The sequence below is a fragment of the Sus scrofa genome, chromosome 6, assembly GCF_054392235.1.
Source record: "Sus scrofa isolate SSC_HxYL_T2T_F1_AM1 chromosome 6, Sscrofa_HxYL_maternal_Yorkshire_Landrace_v2.0, whole genome shotgun sequence".
NCBI lineage: Eukaryota > Metazoa > Chordata > Mammalia > Artiodactyla > Suidae > Sus > Sus scrofa.
Window position 1 is genome coordinate 89,600,162 of NC_139388.1, and position 22,270 is coordinate 89,622,431.

Here is a 22,270-nt window from a genome sequence, read left to right on the forward strand (position 1 = left end):
GGAAGCAACTCTCAGCTGTGCTCATAGGTGAACTTGAATTGCAAGAGTCATGTCTGAGAAACCACATTACACTTCTTCTTCAGCTTATTCATTCTCTGGGTGCCTACTCTGTTCTGAGTAAAAGGTCATAAGAATGATGTGCAGGAAGACAGACCTGGAGGAAGTGCCCAATTTTATTAGAAAACTGTTGCTAGTGCTGTATATAATCAACAGCAGAAAGACGCAAGTGTGCTTCTGTACTATTTTTTTTTGCTTTGTAGTAAATCTTTAAGTTTGGCAAAGCAGAAACAGACCTGAGGAACTGATATGATGCTCTGATAAACTACCAAGTACAGAGATTTTCATAGCTACTAGAAAGGAAATTAATTTGAATTCTCTAATGGTTCCTTCTCTGGTGACAAATACTTTGAAAAACCCAAAGCCTTTTCCTCCTCTGATTTAATTTAAACTAGAGATTGACAAAATATCCTAGGAGACCTAGGCCAATTTTTATTTCTCTGGAGAATGAATGCATCTTGATTTTTACAGTACTTGGGAACCATGAAAGGATTATATACAATTAGGCATAATCTTCTTAATTATACTATAACTTCTCTGCTTTCTCCGCAAGCTGTGGGACAGGTGCCTTCCTATTAAAGCATAAAGCAGTATTAAGCATGTGTCCTAAAACCCCAAGTTTTCTGCATATGAGGCAGGTTAATCAAGTTTCAATGACCTATGTAAGCTACACAACAAAGTCAAACCCCAGAATAAAATTCCACAAAATGGAAATAAAACTAAAATTTCTTTAGCATTGTGTAAATAAATTTGGATGTGTTTAACTTTGTATTGGTTAAAAAAAAAAGTAGCTCCAGTGGAGATGGGGCAAAACCTTGAAATACATTCTGAAGGTAAAACAGGACATCCTGATGAATTTGTATGTTAAGGAATGAGGAAGACAGGGGAATACAGAAAATCTCCAGTTTTTAGTTTGAGCAACTGGAGGGATAGTGAAAGCACTTCCTAAGATGGGTAAGTTTAGGAAGAGAACAGATTTGGTGAGGGCTAAGGGAATAAAAAGCTTTCACACATTTAACTATGACTTTCCATTTATTTATTTGATCATGCCTGAGGTATGAAGAAATTTTTAGGCCAAGGTTCACACCTGTGCCACAGCAGCACCCTGAGCCACAGCAGTGATAACCCTGGATCCTTAATCCACTGAGCCACCAGGGAACCGCATGAGTTCCCTCTTAGAGATTAGAAATGTCAGGTAAGCAGTTGGATACACAATGAGATTAGGGGAGAAGTCAGATGAGAAATACAAATTTGGAATTCATTAACAATGTATAAAGTATTTAAAGTAGTGTAATTGGTGAGAGGATACAGAAAGAGCAAAGATCCAGGCTAGAATCAAATCCTGAGGCCCACCAACATTCAGATAGTGGGAGAAAGGCCAGCAAAGGAGAAAGGTGGGAGAAAAAGTTGTGAGAGGGTGTATACAAGGAGAAAGAAATGTTCACTAGAACTAGTACTTTCTATTACTGAAAGTAACTAATGACCCCGACAAAGCAATTTCATTCGAAGAATGGTGACAGAAGCTAAATTTGAGAAGGTTGAAGAGTGAATGGGAGATGAGAAAGCAAGTGAAGACAACTCTTTCCAGAGGTTCCACAAGGTCATGGAACAAAGATAAGGTCTATACCTAGTGGGGGATGTGGAGGAAAAGAAGAGGTTTGTTTGTGTTTTAAGATGATAGATACTAGATCATGTCTCTTTACCGACAGGATGGATTAAGAAGAGAAGAACATCACTATGCAGGAATGGTATTAGGATAACCGCAGTACCAAGTCCTTGGGGAAGATAAGAACAGGTAGGATAGAAAGCACAAATAAAAGGTCTTACCTTTGACAGGCGCAATAATACCATCTCCATTCTGACAAGAATGAAGCGCAAGAGAACATGAGTACAAACACAGGCAGGTCTGACGATCTGGTGGGGGGGGTGCGTAATAAGGGAGCTTCCTATCAGACAGCTTCTATTTGAGAAGAAAGCATCAGTTAAATATGAAGAAAGGCGAAAGAGTACAGGTGCTTTGAGAGGAAAGAAGTGGTGTGACATATTTACTCATGAGTAAAATGTAGTAGGATTTTCAAGTACATTTAGTGTCCATTTAAGGCCCTGTAATAGAGTCAGCTAGGTGTATAATTTATCCAGTAATGTTTAGCTATTTGAATGCACTTAGAGAAAAGGTGGATAGTTGGATTAAATTAGGATTGGGATTTAGCAAGAATACAAGAGGCAAAATTATTGAATGTATTTGTATTGGAGTAATTATAATAAAGAACCATAGAATAGATGTTGAATAAAAAGGGACAGGAGGAGTTCCCACTGTGGCTCAACTGGATCAGTGGGATCTTTGCAGTGGCAGGATGCAGGTTCCATCCCTGGCCCGGCACAGTGAGTTAAAGGACCCAGCCTTGCCACAACTGTGGCTTGGATCTGATCCTTGGCCTGGGAACTCCATATGCCAAGGGGATGGCCAAAAAAGAGCGGGAAAAAAAAAAAAGGAAACAGGAGAACAAGAAGGAAATTATGGGTACTGGATAGGTCATCTACACGACTGTTGAAATCCCAACAATAATAAGGGTCTCGGTGGAGAAGAAAACAAAGAAGATCTGGTCTTTAAAGAGCAAAATAACTAGGAGATAAAATAGAAAGTTAGAGGTATAGACTTCAAAGAAACTAGAGTTTTTGAAGGAGAAAAAACAGAAACAATTTGCAAGAAGCAAAAAGACTCAATTGACTTCTGGGCCCTGATGTATATAAGGAAGAGACCTTTTTCTTGAGGATGAGTGAGATAGGAATAAAAGTAGAGGAGGGGTTCCCTTCATGGTGCAGTGGAAACAAATCCACAAATCCAACTAATATCCATGAGGATGCAGTTTTGATCCCTGGCCTCGCGCAGTGGGGTCAGGGTTCCAGCGCCACTGTGAGCTGTGGTGTGGGTTACAGACACGGCTCGGATCCCAGATTCCGCGTTGCTGTCACTGTGGTGCAGGCGGCAACTGTAGCTCCAATTTGCCCCAATTTGCCCCCTAGCCTGGGAACATCCATATGCCTCAGGGACAAGGCCCTAAAAAGCAAAAAAGAAAAAAAAAATTAGAGGAGACAATTTCTATTAATTAGAGCATTTTTCCATATGTATCAGAATACCCTAGCTATCCTCTTAAAAACGCAGATCAGGTCTACTGAATGATAATTACTGAAGAAGAGGCTGGAATTCTACGTTACTAACAAGCACTCCAGATGGCACTCAGGTACACTAAAAGTTTTGAGAACCACTGTAACAGCACCTTGGAGGAAATAATATATGCAACTCAAGACATACATTAAAAAAAAAAAAAGGAACACAATTTTTTAATACATGGGAATTATGTAAGGTTAAGCATAATCACCTTAAGATATCCCCCAGATAAATGTCTTTAACAAATTTACTCCTTTAAAGTGTGTGGTAAATATGGAAGGGCTCGGCTATTTAATTTAAGTGGATTCTATGTGATTCTGTTCCTCAGTTGGTATGTCAATAAGGCTTATAGGAGAGCACAAGGATGAACGTACACATATATGTGGCAATGAAAGGCTTCTGGATATTCTGAGACAAATAATGCATTCAGCGAAAACCAATTTTTTTTTTAATAAAAGAAAAGCATCACCTGGTCATAGGAATACCTCTTCCATGGTTCACAGAATATAGTACTTACTTTCCTCTGACATGGTAAGGTTTGAAGCAAGGCTTGAAGTTTCGGGTTTCTGATCATTGACTTCAGGGTTGCTTACTTGACTGGGAAAACCAAAATGAATATATTAGCCCCTGACTGATCTGTGGCATTGCTAAAAGTGATTAAATCACACCATTTCTTCCTAGGTAAGTAAGAGGAAAGGTAAGTTTACTTCGTGGTATCTTATTCTTGGTTTTTAGCAGCTACCTAAAGAACTAGGACCATGGCTAGTACCCTCAACCTTCTACTGTTTTTGTCATAGCCCTGGACCATTTCAGCTTTTGTATCACTCAGAGATTCCAGCTAAGCCACAGGCAAATCAGATTCTCTTAAAGACCACAGTAAAAGAAAAATTCCACAACACTTAAAAATGCTCTCACTTTATTTCCAAAGTACCAAAGAAAAGCAAGGAGATGCCTGATTTCAGACAATGGTCCTCATAGTCACTTAAGAAACTTTTTCAAATTATACATGCCTGCGTCCAAGAAGGGGTTCCAAACTTCAAAATGGTGCATCCCATTGTATTTCTCTTTTACCCCCATTAAAAAAAAAAAACCCAAATTTTTGTTAGCATACCCCAAACTTAGCACTATCTTAAAAAAAAAAAAAAAAAGACAAGACAAACTACAAAAGACAAATCATGTAAACTAGGAAGACAAGTCATTATGTTAGACACTTTAATATTGGGAAGATACTACAATTCTGAAATGAATGAACGAAATCCTCCCTCTTCCTTCTACCTTCTTTTCCACTTTCTCTCCCTCAACTATCAGTACAGCATAGTGCTTAAGAGTGCAGATTCTAGAACCAGACTGCTTGAGTTCATATTTCACTTTGCCAAAACTTTATGACTTTAGGCAAGTCACTGAACTCTGTGCTCCAGTTTCTTCAACTGTCAATGAGCGATATAGAACCTACCTTTTAAGGTTATTACAGGGATGAGTGAGTTAATATATGAAAAATACTGAGAGCAGAGACTAGAACAGACTAAGTACAAAATAACTGTAACTATTGTTATTAAATACAAATTCTCCCCAGCGCAGGTATCCTTCCCACATTTGTGTTCCCTACCAAGAAATCTGCTTTGCTGCTCTACACTCTAGGAGAAGTGGAGGACACTGTCCCTGACACTCCACATATCTGGAAACATAAGACTGACTAATAAAAGGTAAAAGTTACTTTTTACATAGAAAATTTTTTTAAAGAAATGTTATTTATAAAAAAAAATACACAGCATCAAAATTCTTAAAGCTGTCATATCTTTTCTGAATGGACCTCTAATATTCAAGTTACAATGTTGATAAAGGTTTTTTCCCCCGGTATATTCTGAATGTTCAAACAATTTTTCCTCAGATATAATTAATTTTTAAAGGTAAATCCCCAGATGAAGTTTATTTTAATCTACTTACTCAAATGTCTGTATTCTTGGAATAGCACTTAATATACTAACCAAGACATAACTATGGAAATTGAAGAGTAACGGTAAGAACCATACTGAATAGTAATATCACTATTTCCCCAAATGGTTATTTCTTGTAATTACCTGAATGACTGGTAAACATACACACTCTGGGCCCCACCTATGCCTCCTTAAGTGGGATTCCAAGGAGCAAGGTATAAACCCAGACAAGAACTTGACATTTCTGACTATGACTGCTCTTCTATGTGTACCTGAATAAGTCTGGATTCCACTGTTATACCTACTGTGGAAAGATTGTTTCTAGATCTTGTACCTTGTAAGGTCTGGTACACAATGGACCTATTCCTAAAACCCTATGGTCCTGGAATCTTACAGCCAAATTCTCTATTCAGTTGAGTACCTAGAGATTAAATAGAAACAACAGCACCAAGAGAGTGAATTAACTCTAGCACTTTGGTAAATATTTTAAATTATATACTGTCTCAAAATATAAACATAAATTTTACTTAACAATATGTGCATGATGGAAAAAAAATGTTCTAAAATAAAATGTCCCTCCAAAAAAAAAAAAAAAAAGCAAAAACACTCAAACTCTAAAAGTAAGCATCCAAATACCTCATTCTCATTCAATTAAACGCTTGTCAATAATTAGCACAATCAACCAATGAACAAATAAATAAAATATGGCATAGACATATAATGAAGTCACAGTCAGCCTTAAAAAGGAAGGAAATTCTGACACATGCTACAGCATGGATAAAGACATTATGCTAAATGAAAAGAGCAAATCAAAGAAAGACAGAAAATTTATGATTTCACTAAAAGGATGTACACGAGTAGTCAAAATCATAGAGATAGAAAGCAGAATGTGGTTGTCAGGAGTTGGGAGAAGGGGGAAATGGAGAGTTACTGTTTGATGAATGAACACAGTACTTCAGTTTGGGAAGATGAAAAAATTCTGGAGATGGATGGTGGTAATGGTTGCATAACAATGTGAATGTACTTAGTACCACTGGACTTTATATTTAAAAATGACTGAAATGTTGACTTTTATGTCATGTAATATTTTATTTTATTTTATTTTTCGTCTTTTTTTTTTTAAGGGCCACACCTGTGGCTTATAGAGGTTCCCTGGCTAGGGTCGAACTGGAGCTGTAGCTGCTGGCCTACGCCATAGCCACAAGCAACACCAGATCCGAGCCACGTCTGTGACATAGACCACAAATCACGGCAACATCGGATCCTTAATCCACTGAGCGAGGCCAGGGACCAAACCTGCGTCCTCTTAGATGCTAGTCAGATTTGTTTCCGCTGAGCCACGACGGGAACTTCTGTCATGTAATATTTTATAATAAAGAAGCTGCTGAGGAATTCCCGTCGTGGCGCAGTGGTTAACGAATCCGACTAGGAACCACGAGGTTGCGGGTTCGGTCCCTGCCCTTGCTCAGTGGGTTAACGATCCGGCGTTGCCGTGAGCTGTGGTGTAGGTTGCGGACACGGCTCGGATCCCGCGTTGCTGTGGCTCTGGCGTAGGCCGGTGGCTACAGCTCCGATTTGACCCCTAGCCTGGGAACCTCCATATGCCGCGGGAGCGGCCCAAGAAATAGCAACAACAACAACAACAACAACAAAAAAAGACAAAAGACAGAAGACAAAAAAAAAAAAAAAAAAAAAAAAAAGAAGCTGCTGAAAGAGAGAGAAGGAATAACTGCAGGAAAAGATGAAGCTGACAGGTTCCACTGTACAAATGGAGAGGTGAGCCTTAAATAAGAGCACAGGAATGAACTGCAGAGACAAAGGTAACAGAATATTATAGAGAAGCAGTTAAAGGGGTAGATATGGTGATAGACAAATAAGGTAGTTCCTTTCCAATTTCTCTTTTAATTAGGGAGCCAGATCCCCAGCTGAGTAAATGAAGTGGGTGGAGAGGGCAAGGGAAGAGGAAAGGGAGGAGCAGGAAGGAAGGGTGGGAAGCAGGAAGAAAGGGAGGGAGGAAGGAATGGACAAAAGAGAAAGAATTTTACAGACTGAGAAATGAACCAGGAAGAGTGGCTGGACCACCAAGAGTGTTTAAGATGTAATCATGAATGGAAACTGAGACCAGTCAGCGTAGTTTTGCATTTTTCTCTCACAATGTTCAGGTGATTGGGAGTAAGTAAGGAATAGGTGGACAGCAGGTTTTAACTAGAGCTGTTAAACCCTCGGTTAGGCTAGGGAAGGATGACAGAAAAACGGGAGAGGAAGTAAGGAACTGAATAGATCTTATAATTTGAGCAGCATAAGGAAGATACTGAAGTCTTTTTTGAGGGAAGGATCAATGCTTGATAGTGAAAATATGATAGATCATTTTATTGGGAATACACAGCCTAAGACGGGGTAGTGTGAAAAAAGAATGAGTGAGCTGGAACGATAGTGTGTGGTGCTATAAAAGTAGGATTCTTGAAATTAAGATGCTAGAAGTGACACAATTACTGGTTCATATGGTTGGTAGACAAACAACAGGAAGTAAGAACTGCGGAAAATTAAAAATCATGGTGTTGTAGAAGCCAGAGCATGACATGCAAAGAAGCTGCCTTTTTCTATAAGCAGAGTGGAGCTAATGAGTGCCTGGCATCCATTTGGTAATTAATGATTAACCCCTGGATATGCTTTATTTCTGTTTTTCCTATTATGTATACTGTACATCTAACTGAAAAATATTCACCATTGTGTCCCCTCCACATATCACAGGATCTGAGAGATAACATGAGGGTGGTACCTAGTGTTGAATAAATAATGAATAAATAAGAAAAAATCAGCACTTACACGTTTTACAGACAAACATTTATAGGGAAATTTTCACCTTAAACCAAATAATTTCCAAACTTAAAAGACTGACACTAAAAACCAAAAAGGGGGTAGTCAACCCACACGCCCATATACTAATAAGCATGTAAAAAAAAATTATAAGCAGGTCATTAAAAAGAAATTCAACTTGTACCTTAAAGTTTGCTCTCCTGATTCCTGCATCTTGGCTTTTTTCACCTGTAAAAATAAATATATAAAGACATCAATGTTGTGATCTATTTTTTAAATCATCTTGCTATTCGAATGGCAGTATAATATTATCTAATAAATTACAAGGTAACTGTTTCATTTTGTTTTGCTTAGATTTATTTAATTAACCTGTTATATTTTAGAGCTAGAAATGGACTTGTTTTTCATATGAGGGACTCTCTCCCCCTTTTTTTTAAATGAAAAAAAAAAAGTGTTTTTCAGATTCAAGGTAAAATGTTTATTAGGATTTTTCATTCAAGATAGCATGTTTACCAGGATGAGGTATCCAAACTTGGATATAAACTGGTTAGTTTTAAATTTTAACAGACACATAATTATATTTTCAAACAGTAAGTATGGCAACCTCACTAACATCTACTCATTTATTTAACAGAAATCTTTATATTTTAATTACCTACATGCCAAAAGTAAAAATAAATTATTATCAGGTTACCGGTGACTTAAAAAATATTCTTCACATTATTGTTTTCTCCCATATTTTCATTTTCTCTAATTCCTTCTAAGGTGAAAGCATTTCCACTGAAACAGTTTAATAATTCACAAATGGAAGATAATAGTTTTCTCTGTGTTTTTACACTACAAAGAATCTGATTTTAGAGTTTTCTGATTAGAATAGCAAGTTACAGTAGAAATATGCTTAGTCATACAAGTTATGAATACTTAAGAGCATTTTAAGCTGACAAAGTACAGAGTGCTGCCAACCCACTACAAAGAGCAAGTACTCACAAAAGCAGAAACTCTTCTAAACAATTTTAAACAAACATATCAGGTGGGAATAGAGCTATTTGATATGATTAAATTTAACATTTCAGACAAAGTAAATAATAAATAAAAGATAAATATAAGGCCCATACTCCTGGACATCTATTCCTCATGAGAAAACATGACAAAATAAATAAAACCAAACATTCCTGGTTCCTTGCTTATCAATACACATTATATAATGCTGCTTTAATTTTTGTTCCAGTAAAGATAAAATAGAAAAAGCATTTAAAAAAAACCCTCTAAATTAAAAAAAAAAAATTACAGAAGCACAGGAAGAAAAAAGAAAACAAAAACAAAATCCTTGAGACAGATAAACCCTTACTAAGCATGATATTAAATTCAAAAGCCATTAAGGGAGAAAATAGACTGATTATATAAACATTCAAAACTTTTGTATGATAAAAGATACCACAGACCAACTGGGAGGTCAAGGGAGTCCAGGGTAGTATACATATTGTGACAGAAGAATTTAACTGTATTACAAATATATGACATAGCCTCACTGAAAGGCATGGGGAAAAAATGTGCTGACAGAGTAATGTTGGAAAACAGTGTTTTGACTACAAGGCTAAAGACAAGAAAAATTCAACTCTCTAGACCATCTGCTGCCATAATTTCACCAAAATACAGGCTCTTGTTATAAAGTATGCTGTCCTTCCCACCTGAAGATGACAGTATTTACATAAGGTCAGATACTAACATTAATTTTCCAACAGTGGAGATAAAGGTATGCTTAGCTCACCCAAAGACCCTCTTTGCGATCAAAGAAATGAATTTGTGAGCTGCTTGATGGAGTAACCAAAACAGTCTACGGTCTCCAAACAGTAATCCATACAAAGAAAACTAGAGCACTGAGGAATCTAAACATCACAGTCTTAATTTTATTAGAGCCATAGAGTAACAAATTTAGCTAAGGAACTCAAAAAAAAAAAAAAAAAAAAAGGGAAAAAAAATCCCTCGAGCAAAACTTTTAAATATACCACAAAGACGACCTTTCAAATAAGAACTGTGCTTTTTCATTTTTTATTTATTACAGTGCCAACTCAGTATAGAGACTGTACACATAAAAAGAAACGGAGAAAATGTACATAAAGTCCTATCTACCAAACAAAAAGTCTGGGGGAGGGAAAAGAGTTATCAGCTAATTCCCTTTCTTTTTTTTTTTTTCCTGGTCTCTTTGGGGCTGCACCTGCAGCATGTGGAAGTTTCCACCCAGGAGTCAAATCAGAGCTGTAGCTGCTGACCTACACCACAATCACAGCAATGCCAGATCCAAGACATGCCTGTGACCTACACCACAGCTCATGGAAATATCAGATCTTTAACCCACTGAGCGAGGCCAGGGATCAAAGCCAAGTCCTCAAGGATTCTAGTTGGGTTCAGTACTGCTGAGCCACAACAGGAACTCCGTTATCAGCTAATTTTCATGCACAACTGTTTATCTTGATTTGGGCAATTATGTCCTCCCATAAGTCAGGGATAGGAAACGTGCCACGCTGGCAGTAGAGGCCGGTAAACTAACTCAAAGGATAACAGATTTCACTGGATTACAAAAAGATGAGTTCAAATAATACAATCCAGAAACTAAATGCAGCTATTCTGGAAAACAGTCTAGCATTTCCTCAAAAGGTTTAACAGAATTACCATATAAATCCATTGGTTCCATTCTTGACTATACAACCGAGAGAAATGAAAATACACGTTCCCACAAAAACCTGGACATCAATGTTCATAACAGCATTATTCAAAATAGCCAAAAGACAGAAACAACCCTAGTGTTCACGAATAGATGGATAAAAAACAATGATAAATAAAATGATGAATGGCAGTTCCCATCGTGTCTCAGTGGTTAACTAACCCGACTAAGAACCATGAGGGTGTGGGTTTGATCCCTGGCCTTGCTCAGTGGGTTAAGGATCCCGCGTTGAAGTGAGCTGTGGTGTAGGTTGCAGACGCGGCTCGGATCCTGCGTTGCTGTGGCTCTGGCGTAGGCCGGTGGCTACAGCTCCGATTTGACCCCTAGCCTGGGAACCTCCATATGCCGCAGAAGCAGCCCAAGAAATGGCAAAAAGACAAAAATAAAATAAAATAAAATAAAAATAAATAAAATGATGAATGATAAAACCCATTCAATGAGACCTTCAGCAATTAAAGGGAATGAAGTACTCATACATGCTAACACAGATAAACCTTGAAAAGATTTTGCTAAGTGAAAGAAGCCAGTCACAAAAGGATTAATTATTGTATGAGTCCATTTATATGAAATAACCACAAATAGGTCAATAGGAAAGTAGATCAGTAGTTGCCTAGGATTGGTAGGGGAAGTGTGAGAACTGAGATGATTGTTAATAAACACAGAGTCTTTTTTTTTTTTTGAGTGATGTAAATGTTCTAAAATTGACTGTGGTGAGAGTTGCAAAACTGTGAACATACTAAAAACCATCTAATTGTAAACTTTAAAATGGATATGAATTATATCTCAATAAAGTTGTTATTTTTAAAATGAGATAATCTTATGGGCATGTTATGACTAAAAAGAAAGAATCACTGGCAAATTCATGAATCAGAGTTCTATTTGTGCCTCTCCTAAAAAATAAATAAATAAATAAATAAAGCAAGCTTTAAATATAACATAGTGAAGGAATACAAATAACCAATACATGAATTCAGAATATCCAAGTTCAAGGCTCAGTTCCAAGGGATAATTCACTACATGACTATTTCTCTGCATCTGTTTTCTCAACTGTAAAAGAAAAATACAGCTATCCACTTCACAGGCCTGCTGTGAAGATGAAATGGGGGTCAGGGAGAGACTGGGGGAGAAAGAATGAGAGAGAGCTGTTTAGGAAAGACAAAGCACTGTTAAATTTTACTATTATCACCATAAGCAGCAAAGACAAATTTGAATTCCCAAAATTTCAAGGCAAGACTTAAAAATACCACTTGCTAGATAAATAAATTATAATATGTATCTCAAATGTCATTCCAGAATTATTCTGAGATGGCTTATAAGTATAGAATTATAGTGCCTCCTAAGTTTGAACAAGAGACTAAAGCTTACTAGGGCTTGATAAACTGTAATCTTATGAATAATAAATTCAACAGAAGTCAGCATGAAGCCTATAAAAAGGAGTATGTCTGTCAAAATTTATCCACCACTGTCCAATAAACCGTATCATTCTTTTTTTCTAGAGAGTCATTTTTTATATTCTATAAAAGGGCTTGCTCATAACCTAGATGAAATTACACACAAAACCCCATATAATACCACTTTCTTTGATCATGCTTACCAAAAGTGATCAAATTATTAATTTGACTTCCAGAACTTGTCATAAGGAAATTAGTATGTACAAAGTGAGAGTAAGCATTCCAAATTACTAGAAAGGTAAGTATCTGTGGCAGAGACAACTGCCTGTTCCACCACTGTATATAAGGTGTGACTTGCAATAAGAGGCAAAAAACATGTCTTTTAAGTTTACAGGCTACAAGTCCAAGTCACATCTGGACCTAGTAGAAACTAGCGGGCATCAGATTCTACATTTGATCTACACACAGAAACCGATGGAATTTTGGGCTGTTTCTCTTAAGAGGAATGTGTAGGGAAAGGAGTTACATCCTGTTTTTTTGTTTTTTGCTGCTTTACATATTATTCTCTCTCTCTCTTTTTTTTTTTTTTTTTTTTTTTTTTTTGCTTTTTAGTACCGTACCCATGGCCTATGGAAGTTCCCAGGCTAGAGGTAGAATCAGAGCTACAGCTGCCAACCTATGCCATAGCCACAACTTGTGATCCGAGCTACGTCTGTGACCTACTCCACAGCTCAAGGCAATGCCAAATCCTTAAACCACTGAGGGAGGCCAGGGATTGAACCTGCAACCTCATGGTTCCTAGTTGGGTTTCTAACTCCTGAGCCACGAAGGGAACTCCAACATATTGCTCTTAATGTACAAAAAATGAAACAGGTGAACCAAAGAGAAGACTACGACAGATTCACTTTTAAATACTCAGTAGTCTTTTCCCTCTTCCTGGGCACACAGGATGTTACAAACTGAATGTCGCTGTGCCTCTCCACTCTTAAATCCATATTTTGAAACATATCCCCAATATGATAAAATTTGAAGGTAGGGCTTTTAGAGTGATTAGGTCATGAGGATGGAGCTCTCATGAATGGAATTAGTACCCCTACAAAAGAGACCTCCTTTGCCCTTTCCAGCCATGTAAGGACACAGCAAAAAGATGGCAGCCTATGCAGGTCCTTAACAGCCCCCAGAACTGTGAGAAATAAATTAATTAATTAATTAATTGCTGTTATTTATAAGCTACCCATTCCAGAGCATTTTGTTATAGCAGCTGCATGGACTAAGACACAGAATGATTGCATTTTCCAGTCCCCCTTGATGATGGTTGGAACCATTCATGTAAGCCACTTTTTTTCTTTTTTGTCTATGCCCATGGCATAAGGAACTTCTGGGGCCAGGGATCAAAACTGCACTACAGCAGTAACCCAAACCATAGCAATGACAACACTGGATCCTTAACCTGTTGAGTCACCAGGGAACCCTGCATGAAAGCCACTTCTATAACAAACCCTTAAAAACATCTCATGTGATCCTTCAATACTCTCTTCCACTTCTTAGGCAACCATGTAGGCCACAAGCTGAAGATAATGGCAAGAAAGCAGGTCCTCATAAAAGCGGCCTTCAAGGAAGACTGGCCCAGGAAAGCTGTCAATCCAAGGTGATAGAAAAATACACTGCAGATTCTCCAATGTTAATTACCTATAATGAGAATTCTAGTTCATATTCACACTATCATTCATTCAACTGACTATTCTCTATCAAACCTTCCTGCTAGAGAACATAATGACAAATAAAATACAGTCCTTGGCCTCGAGGAAGTTACAGTCTGGTTGAAAAGAAATAGACAACTTCTAAAACAGTGAAATAATGATTTTGATAGAAATTCAAGGCTCTAGGGAACACACAAAAGGAGCATCAAATCCAGTCTTTTTATTAGGGGAAGATGGCCAGGGATTATAGGCACAAAGTAGGCCAGTAAGTCACCAAAAAACTTTCTGGCGGAAGCATTGTATAAGGCAGTGGTTCTCAAGGTTTCTTTCTTGCTGTACTTTGATAATCACTCTCACCAGCTAACACCTGTAATAACATTCTATGATTTCAATACATTAGTCTAAACTGAAACTTTAGGGATAAACTGGATTTAGCCAGGCAACGAGGGGGAATTTGAATTTGGAGGTGGGGAGAAGTAGAGTGATTCACACCCTGGGAACAGCATGAATAAAAAGGTTCACAGATGGGAGAGAGCCTTTCTACTGAGAATTCACTGACTGGGAATTATGTTTGAGGGGGGGTGATAAAAGCAGTCTGTGCAAGTAAAAAGAAGCGTAATCATGAAGGTCCTTATAAGCAAGATTAAGAAGTTCAATTTTATCTTGAGGATAATAAGGGGGCTGACTGTATTAGTATATTTAGTACCCATTAATCACAGGGCCAAACTAAGAGCCAAAATTGCTGACATCTCCCCTGTAATCCAGAGCCTATATGCTGAACCAGTTATTTTCCCTGCTCTAAATCAACCCAGGACCAGATACCTAGTGAGAACTCCTCTACCCCCAACCCCCCTGGAATTATTCAAACTAGCCAATCCTATATTGTATACCCTGCCTATATTGTATACTTGCCTCACCTAGCCTGTGGAAACCTCAGTTAAGGCTATGGCCTATGCATTCCCCTAGGATACATTCTAGGACTCTGCTATGCATCTCTGCCTCTTGACTGACATCGCTGCTTCTCCCTGTGACTCTGTGTGGCATGCCATGTCTCTCATTTCTAAGAGAACAGTAACATTAAACTTTTCTTTCAATGGCACTGACCTCTCTGTGTCGTCACTCAGTCATCTTTATAAGTTAAGACCCAAGCACAAATCAATTAAAAAAAATTATGCCCCTGACAATCACCATTTATAGTCAGCAGAAAATCTGTTTTTAAAGCACTTTAATTTTTCTTTCTCTCCGAAGCAACAATCAGGTTTTGCACAGTGTGGCAAGGAAATGAAGCAGAGCAGAAAAAAAATGACTCACCAGCAGGTCAGCCTCACAACTCTCATTACCTTAAATAGGTAAGGAGTAACTAACAATAACACTCATTTCAATAGTATGTCTTACCTAAGTCTTTTGAAATGATTAGACTTTTGTCTTACTACATCAAAGTTCAATGACATAATCTTCCTTGGAACATTTAATGTCTCTAATTCAGCTATTTGTTCTTACAGTGCATATAGTAAATACATCACTGAAGATAATTTTTAACCTTACCATTTCCCTGATTATTAATGTGCCACTAGGGATAGGGGATGACATTTTAAATGTTTCAAAAGGTCGTTTTACCAATTGTTTATGTCTTCCGAGTTTCATATTTACCTAAGTGAGAGGGCTAAAAGGATAACAGCAAAGTAATCACCAGTATGCACGTCTCAACATACAGAAAAGTATTAAAAATATATTAAAGGCCTTCATTACCTAAATGGAAGCTGGCATCCATCCTTCACTGATGTAAAGAATCATATTTAGAACATAAAACCATACTCTATTATCTGCTTTCAAAATTCAAGGTTTTTTAGGTTTTATAGAAAGGTAAACATGTACCACTCTATATTCTCTCTTAATATAAAATGCGAGAGGCTCATTCAGGACAGCAAACCGAATCAGTTCTTTATCTAATTTTAGAAAACTCAAGTCAAAAGGAAAAGATTTTTTAATATAAAAATATCTTAAGAGAATGATTACTACTGCCTTCCTTTTTTAAATGCTAAGAGTTAAAAAACACTTGGAAAGACAAAAAAAAATTAAAAAAATAAAGAAGCCATGGTAAGGGAGTAAATCTTTAATATTTGGGGACATTTAAAATGATTTTATTTATGTTAATTATTGAAAAGAAATTAAAAATTCAACCTATTCTCGAGGGTCTCATCTAAGAAATAGCGAGTGGCCAAATTATACTTTCTTCAACTACAACTACTTTAAAAAAATTTAGTCAGGGAAATTTAGGTAAAATAAAACTAAATTTTCTGACAGAAATTGTATATACTGTTCAGGAAATAGAGGTCCTCTTTTGTTTTCTAAAAACTGTAAGAATAGCCACTGATTTTTTAAAATGGTATTTCTACAGTACTTACTTTGTAATGCTGAATTTTCTAAGCAGACTCCTTGGCATTAAATTAGCAAAATATGAATTTAAGAACATACGACATTATCTTCTTAGAAGGAAAGTATTAAGGAGTCCTTTATTTTACTTCTAATTTAGAATCTGTAGAATAACTGAATAATATCTACAATCCCTTAAGATTAGCTTTTCTACAATCAACTTTAAATTGTTAAAGGAAATACTTACTGGTTGCTCTGGCAAATCTTGTTCTTCTTCCATGAGGACCAATATTTCTTTATTATGCTTATGTGACTGGATTGCAGTGTCTCTCAGCAGTCTTAAAGTCTGTTTAAAAAAGAGAGGGGGATTCAGAGCTTTATGTACTCTTAAAGCATTATCATTGAGGCCATCAGAGAATAATTTTTTTAATATTTTGCTACCTCAAGCTTTCTACGTGAGCTCCAATCTCAAAATCTCAAATCTGCACGTGGCTTTTCAAAATTGACATGCTGCACCCAAGTCAGGATAGGTTTACACAACGACTTTTATAATACCTTGCAAAGGCCAACACGTGGAACCACTTCTGCTTGTACTTCAAACACAGTTACTATAGTGCCTAATGCTTTAAACATTTTATAAGTCATGTGCAGATAACTAGACACAATTTTCTAAAGAATTAGTTATATTAAAAGTAATGATAAAAACCAGACTAGCCAGTCAATAAGTTATGATAACATCTAACCTGCTTTAGCGTGGAACATTTACATAACTCTTAACACACAGAATCACTTTAAATAGGGCACACTGGAGTATCAAGTAAAAATACTCTCACAACGAACTATCTGTATATGTGTATTCAATTTAAAAGAAAACTCAACTATTTTGGATTTTAATAAGACAAATAAGTAAAGTGAAACCTTGAATTTTTTTAAAAATTTTTTTTGTCTTTTGTGGGCCACACCTGTGGCATATGGAGGTTCCCAGGCTAGGGGTCTAATCAGAGCTGTAGCTGCTGGCCTGCACCAGAGCCACAGCTAAGCCAGATCCAAGCCGCATCTTAGACCCATACCACAGCTCACCGCAATGCTGCATCCTCAACCCACGGATCAAGGCCAAGGATCAAACCCGCAACCTCATGGCTCCTAGTCAGATTTGTTTCCGCTATGCCATGACGGGAACTCCTTGAATTTTTTTTTTTTTTTTTTTTTTTTACTTTTATTAGTATTATTTTTCTGGGCCATGCCCAAGGCACGCAGAAGTTCTCAGGCCAGGGATCGAATCCACACCACAGCAGTGACAATGCCAGATCCTTAACCCACTGAGCTACCAGGGAACTCTGAAACCTTGAATTTTATTTTATTTTTTTAACTGAACGAATTTTATCACATTTATAGTTGTACAACAATCATCGCAACCCAGTTTTATAGCACTGAATTTTAGAATTAAGGAAAATAATCACGTGAAGCTAGGACCCAACATTCTTCTGAAATGATGAGTTCCACTAAATATACTGCCTATTCAATTATTTAAGCAAAATCTTTACCTTCTTAGATCTTACTCTTCCTGTTCTGATTTTCAAACAAAGAAAAATAGACCTCTAAGCCCCATATTTACTGGTAAGGCCCACATTTATTGTGCCCTGATGCCAAAAGAGACAGATAGAGGTTAGAAAACTAAATAATTATAAAAACTAAAAACTCCATTTCTTTTAACAAAAATGAAAATAGCACTCCTCCAAAACAGACATGATTATTTATGCTTTTAATTAAGGTCACACCTGTTTTTTCTTCTTTTACCAACCATTGTAACCAACTTAATACATAGAGCTAAAGCAAGTACAGAATCTTACTGCAGAAGTAATGAATAAAAAGGGAAATGAAAAATCTCAATTATGCCAATTTATCACCACTCTACTCTGCTCTATCCCTGTGCAATACCACACACTTTATTTTAGAGCTACACTATAGAATGTTTAAAGGAGAGAAAACATGTATCAGGGATACAATTAGATTCAAAACTGTCCAACTCTGATAAAGCTTTATTCCCTGTCCTGATCTAGAATGTCCAAAAGAAGAAAAAAATTAAAGGTCAGAAGCATTTGATGCTCACCACACTCACGTGTAGCTCATACACAGAGCCTCAAAAGCTAAGTTCTCATGCTACATGACGTAGATAACTAGTGCTACAGAATTACAGCACGCAATAACTAATGCTCACAGGAGCTATCTTCCCTGCACCTGCACGCAAAAGAGCATAATAAATGTGACGTGAAAATGATTCACAACTGGGAAAGATAAAACATTTTTATATTTTACCAGCTTATACCTGTTTTAATTTTAAATTGAAATGTCTTTACCTATGGGACTTTAACAATGTCTACACGTACATAATGTACATATGATTTCATTCCATAAAGAGCAAAATAGGACCAAATTATTAGAGCAATGTAATGCCCTTAATATCACATTTGCTAAATTTTGTGTAACCAGTTCTCACCTAAACAAAAAGGGATAATATTCCATGTTTTACTTAATTGAAGGCCATAACTGTAATGATTGCAATCTCTAATTAGTAGATACTCAGCAAAGGAGAGGGAAAGGATATTCTTTCTCACGGAGAAAGGGTTATAAAAAAAGAGGTACTCAGTAAACACGTGCTTTAATTTTGTTTTAAACACAAAAACTTATTTTAAAAATATGAACAATGTTAAAGGAGAACATAGCTTTTTTTTTTTTTAATTGATCAAAAGGAACCCTGGGTTTTAAAAGGTAAGAAATACTACTCTTGATAGTGGGGAAACAAATTTTCAAGCTATATAAAACTAAATATTAAAATCTTGAATTTTTTTTAAGGAATATGGTAATATTACAGTGACTTTATATCAAAAAGTGAAGAATTTCCTATTTTTCTTGAGATAAATTCCATGATAAATTCCAAGAAAACCTTCTTTAAGGGACAAATTGGAAGATATTTCTTTCTACTTCTCCTATTTCTTCTTTGAAAATAAGCACCCTGTGTTGTTCTTATCTTAACAATTACCTTTATCTTCTACATTTTTCAATTTAGGGAAATAAAAGGTCACAGATAATTTCTATATTTGGAAAAAAAACTTTAAAAACCAAGTAATTAGTCAATGACCACCGATAATTTCAATAATTTTAAAATAAAAAAGCAACCTACAAGGGATGCTTTATTACAGAATTTCTGGGATTCTACTGGCAACATGTGATATATGTGAAGTTTGCAAACAAACATTCTGGTACATGTGCATATAAAATATATGAATAATGACTATAAATTACATAATTCCACCACAACAGGCATCTAAGATACTATTTTCCATCAATACGGTATTCTTCCTTCCATGAATTTGTAATGTCAAATACCTAAAATATACCAAATAAAAAAATGCAAGTATTCATCATGTTCCTAGCATTTATCAATGTGTGAATAAATTTACAGCATTTTCTATGAGTGGCACATGGCTTCCAATCAAAAGTCACATTTACTAATCACTGGATGAAAGTGTTATATAACACAGACATAGTGCTCCAGTACTTGATAATAAAAAAAAGTTCAGAATTACTATAGAAATCTTAGTTTTATCACTTCCGTGTAATGGTTCTAGAGTTTAACTGTTTGTTTTATCAATAATATAATCTGACGTTATTCTACATTTAATGAGATTCATCTTCTGAATATCCAATAATACAATGGTTTCATTTAGAAGTGGGAGTGGATTCTTTTTTTTTTTTTTTTTTTTTGCTTTTTAGAGCCACATCCACGGCATATGCAGATTCCCAGGCTAGGAGTCTAATCAGAGTTACAGCTGCCGGCCAAAGCCAGAGCCACAGCAACGCAGGATCCGAGCCGCATCTGCGACCTACACCACAGCTCATGGCAACGCCAGATCCTTGACCCACTGAGCGAGGCCAGGGGTCGAACCCACAACCTCACGGTTCCTAGTCAGATTCGTTTCTGCTGCACCATGACTGGAACTCCAGGAAGTGGAAATGGATTCTTAATGCACATAAATATAGTGTAGTGTACATGGATATAATTACAATGTAGTCAAACAGCCAATTAAATAAAACACATTCTGAGTTAATCTTTTAGGTACCTTCAAGGCATTTGAATAGTAATGTCTTTTCACAATGTTCTAGTTTCAATTCTTAACAACGGCTTCTATAGAGCTGTTTTACCACCTTTTGGGGAGAGGGTTTGTCAGTATCTACAAGCCTTCATGGGCAGAAATCTGGGAAAATCCATAATTGAGAACAGAAATAGTATTTCCTAAGACTTCACATTTCCCTACCTACAAATGCTAACAACAAAAAATAGGAATTTTGGTTTGATTCAAAAAGGTCACATAATTTTAAATATTGTGATTTCATATGCTCAAATATGAGCAGAATTCTTTTGTAATATGACACCCATAATTTTTATTTTTCATCCTTAAAAATTAGAAGCAAAATAACTAGTAACAAATATTTTATTTCAAAATTCTAATTAGATTCCTATTTCATAATTTCTTTTTTATACCAAATTCAACATACTATTTACCCTGTAATTGTAAATGGCCCCAAGCAAGAAATTAGGTTACTTCAATATGTTATTACAGCTCTTAAATATAGGAAGGGGAAATAAATAAATATTTTAAAACAGAATAAAGGTCTAATTGTTTTCAATGAAAACAAAATACACACCACCACTCTTAATTACAACATCAAGAGAAATGTCAAAATAGAACGGTACAGTCTGATTACACATCCCAGAAGGGGAACCTGCATGCAGCAAAGAGTGCAAAGAGATATTCAGTGGTTAACTGAATATCTTTCTTCAGCTGTTAAGGAGAAAACAGGTAGCTCATAAATTTGACAAATGACTACAGTGTATTTTAGAAGTCTGTATACTACCCCTTTCAAATCATTATATATATTTTTAGAGCACACCAAAGAAAAGGCTACAGAAGTTTCCCTGAGGAAAAGAACAGCATGCTTCTCAAAAATAACTATACCTCAGCAACAATAGTAGCCAAATAAAGATCAAACAGTGGTATACCATTGCTTAAGATTTTTATTAATATATGGATTACTTTGGGATTTAAAAGAAGTTGGTGATTAGCAAATGTTTACCTTGGTATCCTCAAATATAAATTATATGTGTGCCTTGAAGAATGAAAACAAATAGCAAAATGCTCTCTTTTAGGTGGCTTTAAGAAAACTGTGCCAAGTATTGTTACTTGACAATTACTGACCTCTTTTAAAGGCGATCTATCAATGAATTCAGAAGCAAGTGTCCTAAAACAAAGTACCAAACATAAAGCCTAAATATTTCTCTTCAAAATAAATTCTAATTTATATACTAGGAGACCTCAAAAGGCAAAATCAGAAAAGATGTCAGGAAAACGATTCCAAAACATAAAAAAAAATTTCTGTGGTCTCTTGTAGAACAGTACGCTGCACTAAGTGTCAGTGGGGATGATGCTTAATACTAATCTGGGCGTCATAAACTATAGAATACATACAGTAGGTTTCAAGTAAGGAATACAGGTTTATTCTAATACCTACAAGTTTCTTACTGAAAATCAGGCAAAAATAATGAATATCTTGAGGGAAAATAACCAAGATCTTAAGGAAGAGCTGTCCTACACCAGTCTTTAAGAGGGAAGGATCATTTACAGAGCATATAAAATCCACCAAGCATTTTTACATTTGTTGTCTTACCTAATTTTATCTCCACAACTATCTTAAATACAGTTGGTATCATCCTCATACTATGGACAGAGCAACTGGGATTCAGAGATTTAAATAATCTGCCTGAGAATAAAGCAACAATGCTTCAGGTTAAAGTAGAAATACATCAAGTAAAGAGACTAGAGGATGGTGGTGATGGCAGTGGAACACTGTGAATGTACTTAATGCCACAGAATGGTAAACTTAAAAATGGTTAAAATAGTTAATTTTGGTATGTATATATGCCACATGCACACACACAAAAAACTACAAGTGCTTGTAAGTGGAGAAACATTATTTAAAAAATATAGTCAGAAAAACTGAACATCAATGTGGAGAAAAACATATCCACACCATACATTATGAGTAAT

The 22,270-nt window shown here is 36.2% G+C and overlaps 1 protein-coding gene across 5 annotated transcripts in view; it reads right to left on the minus strand.

Annotated features, from left to right (window-relative positions):
* The window catches only part of EYA3 (EYA transcriptional coactivator and phosphatase 3), a 91,140-nt gene that overhangs the window by 50,675 nt on the left and 18,195 nt on the right, over positions 1-22,270 (minus strand). For all 5 annotated transcript variants that reach the window (XR_014807367.1, XM_005653379.4, XM_021095661.2 and 2 more), the window contains exons 2-4: positions 16,411-16,509; positions 8,162-8,205; positions 3,744-3,823 (exon numbers count right to left, since the gene is read on the minus strand). Coding sequence is in view for 4 of the 5 variants with exons in the window: in XM_005653379.4 (XP_005653436.2) it covers positions 3,744-3,823; positions 8,162-8,205; positions 16,411-16,443 (157 nt within the window). In the remaining variant the exon portion in view is untranslated. The remainder of the gene's footprint in view (positions 1-3,743; positions 3,824-8,161; positions 8,206-16,410; positions 16,510-22,270) is intronic.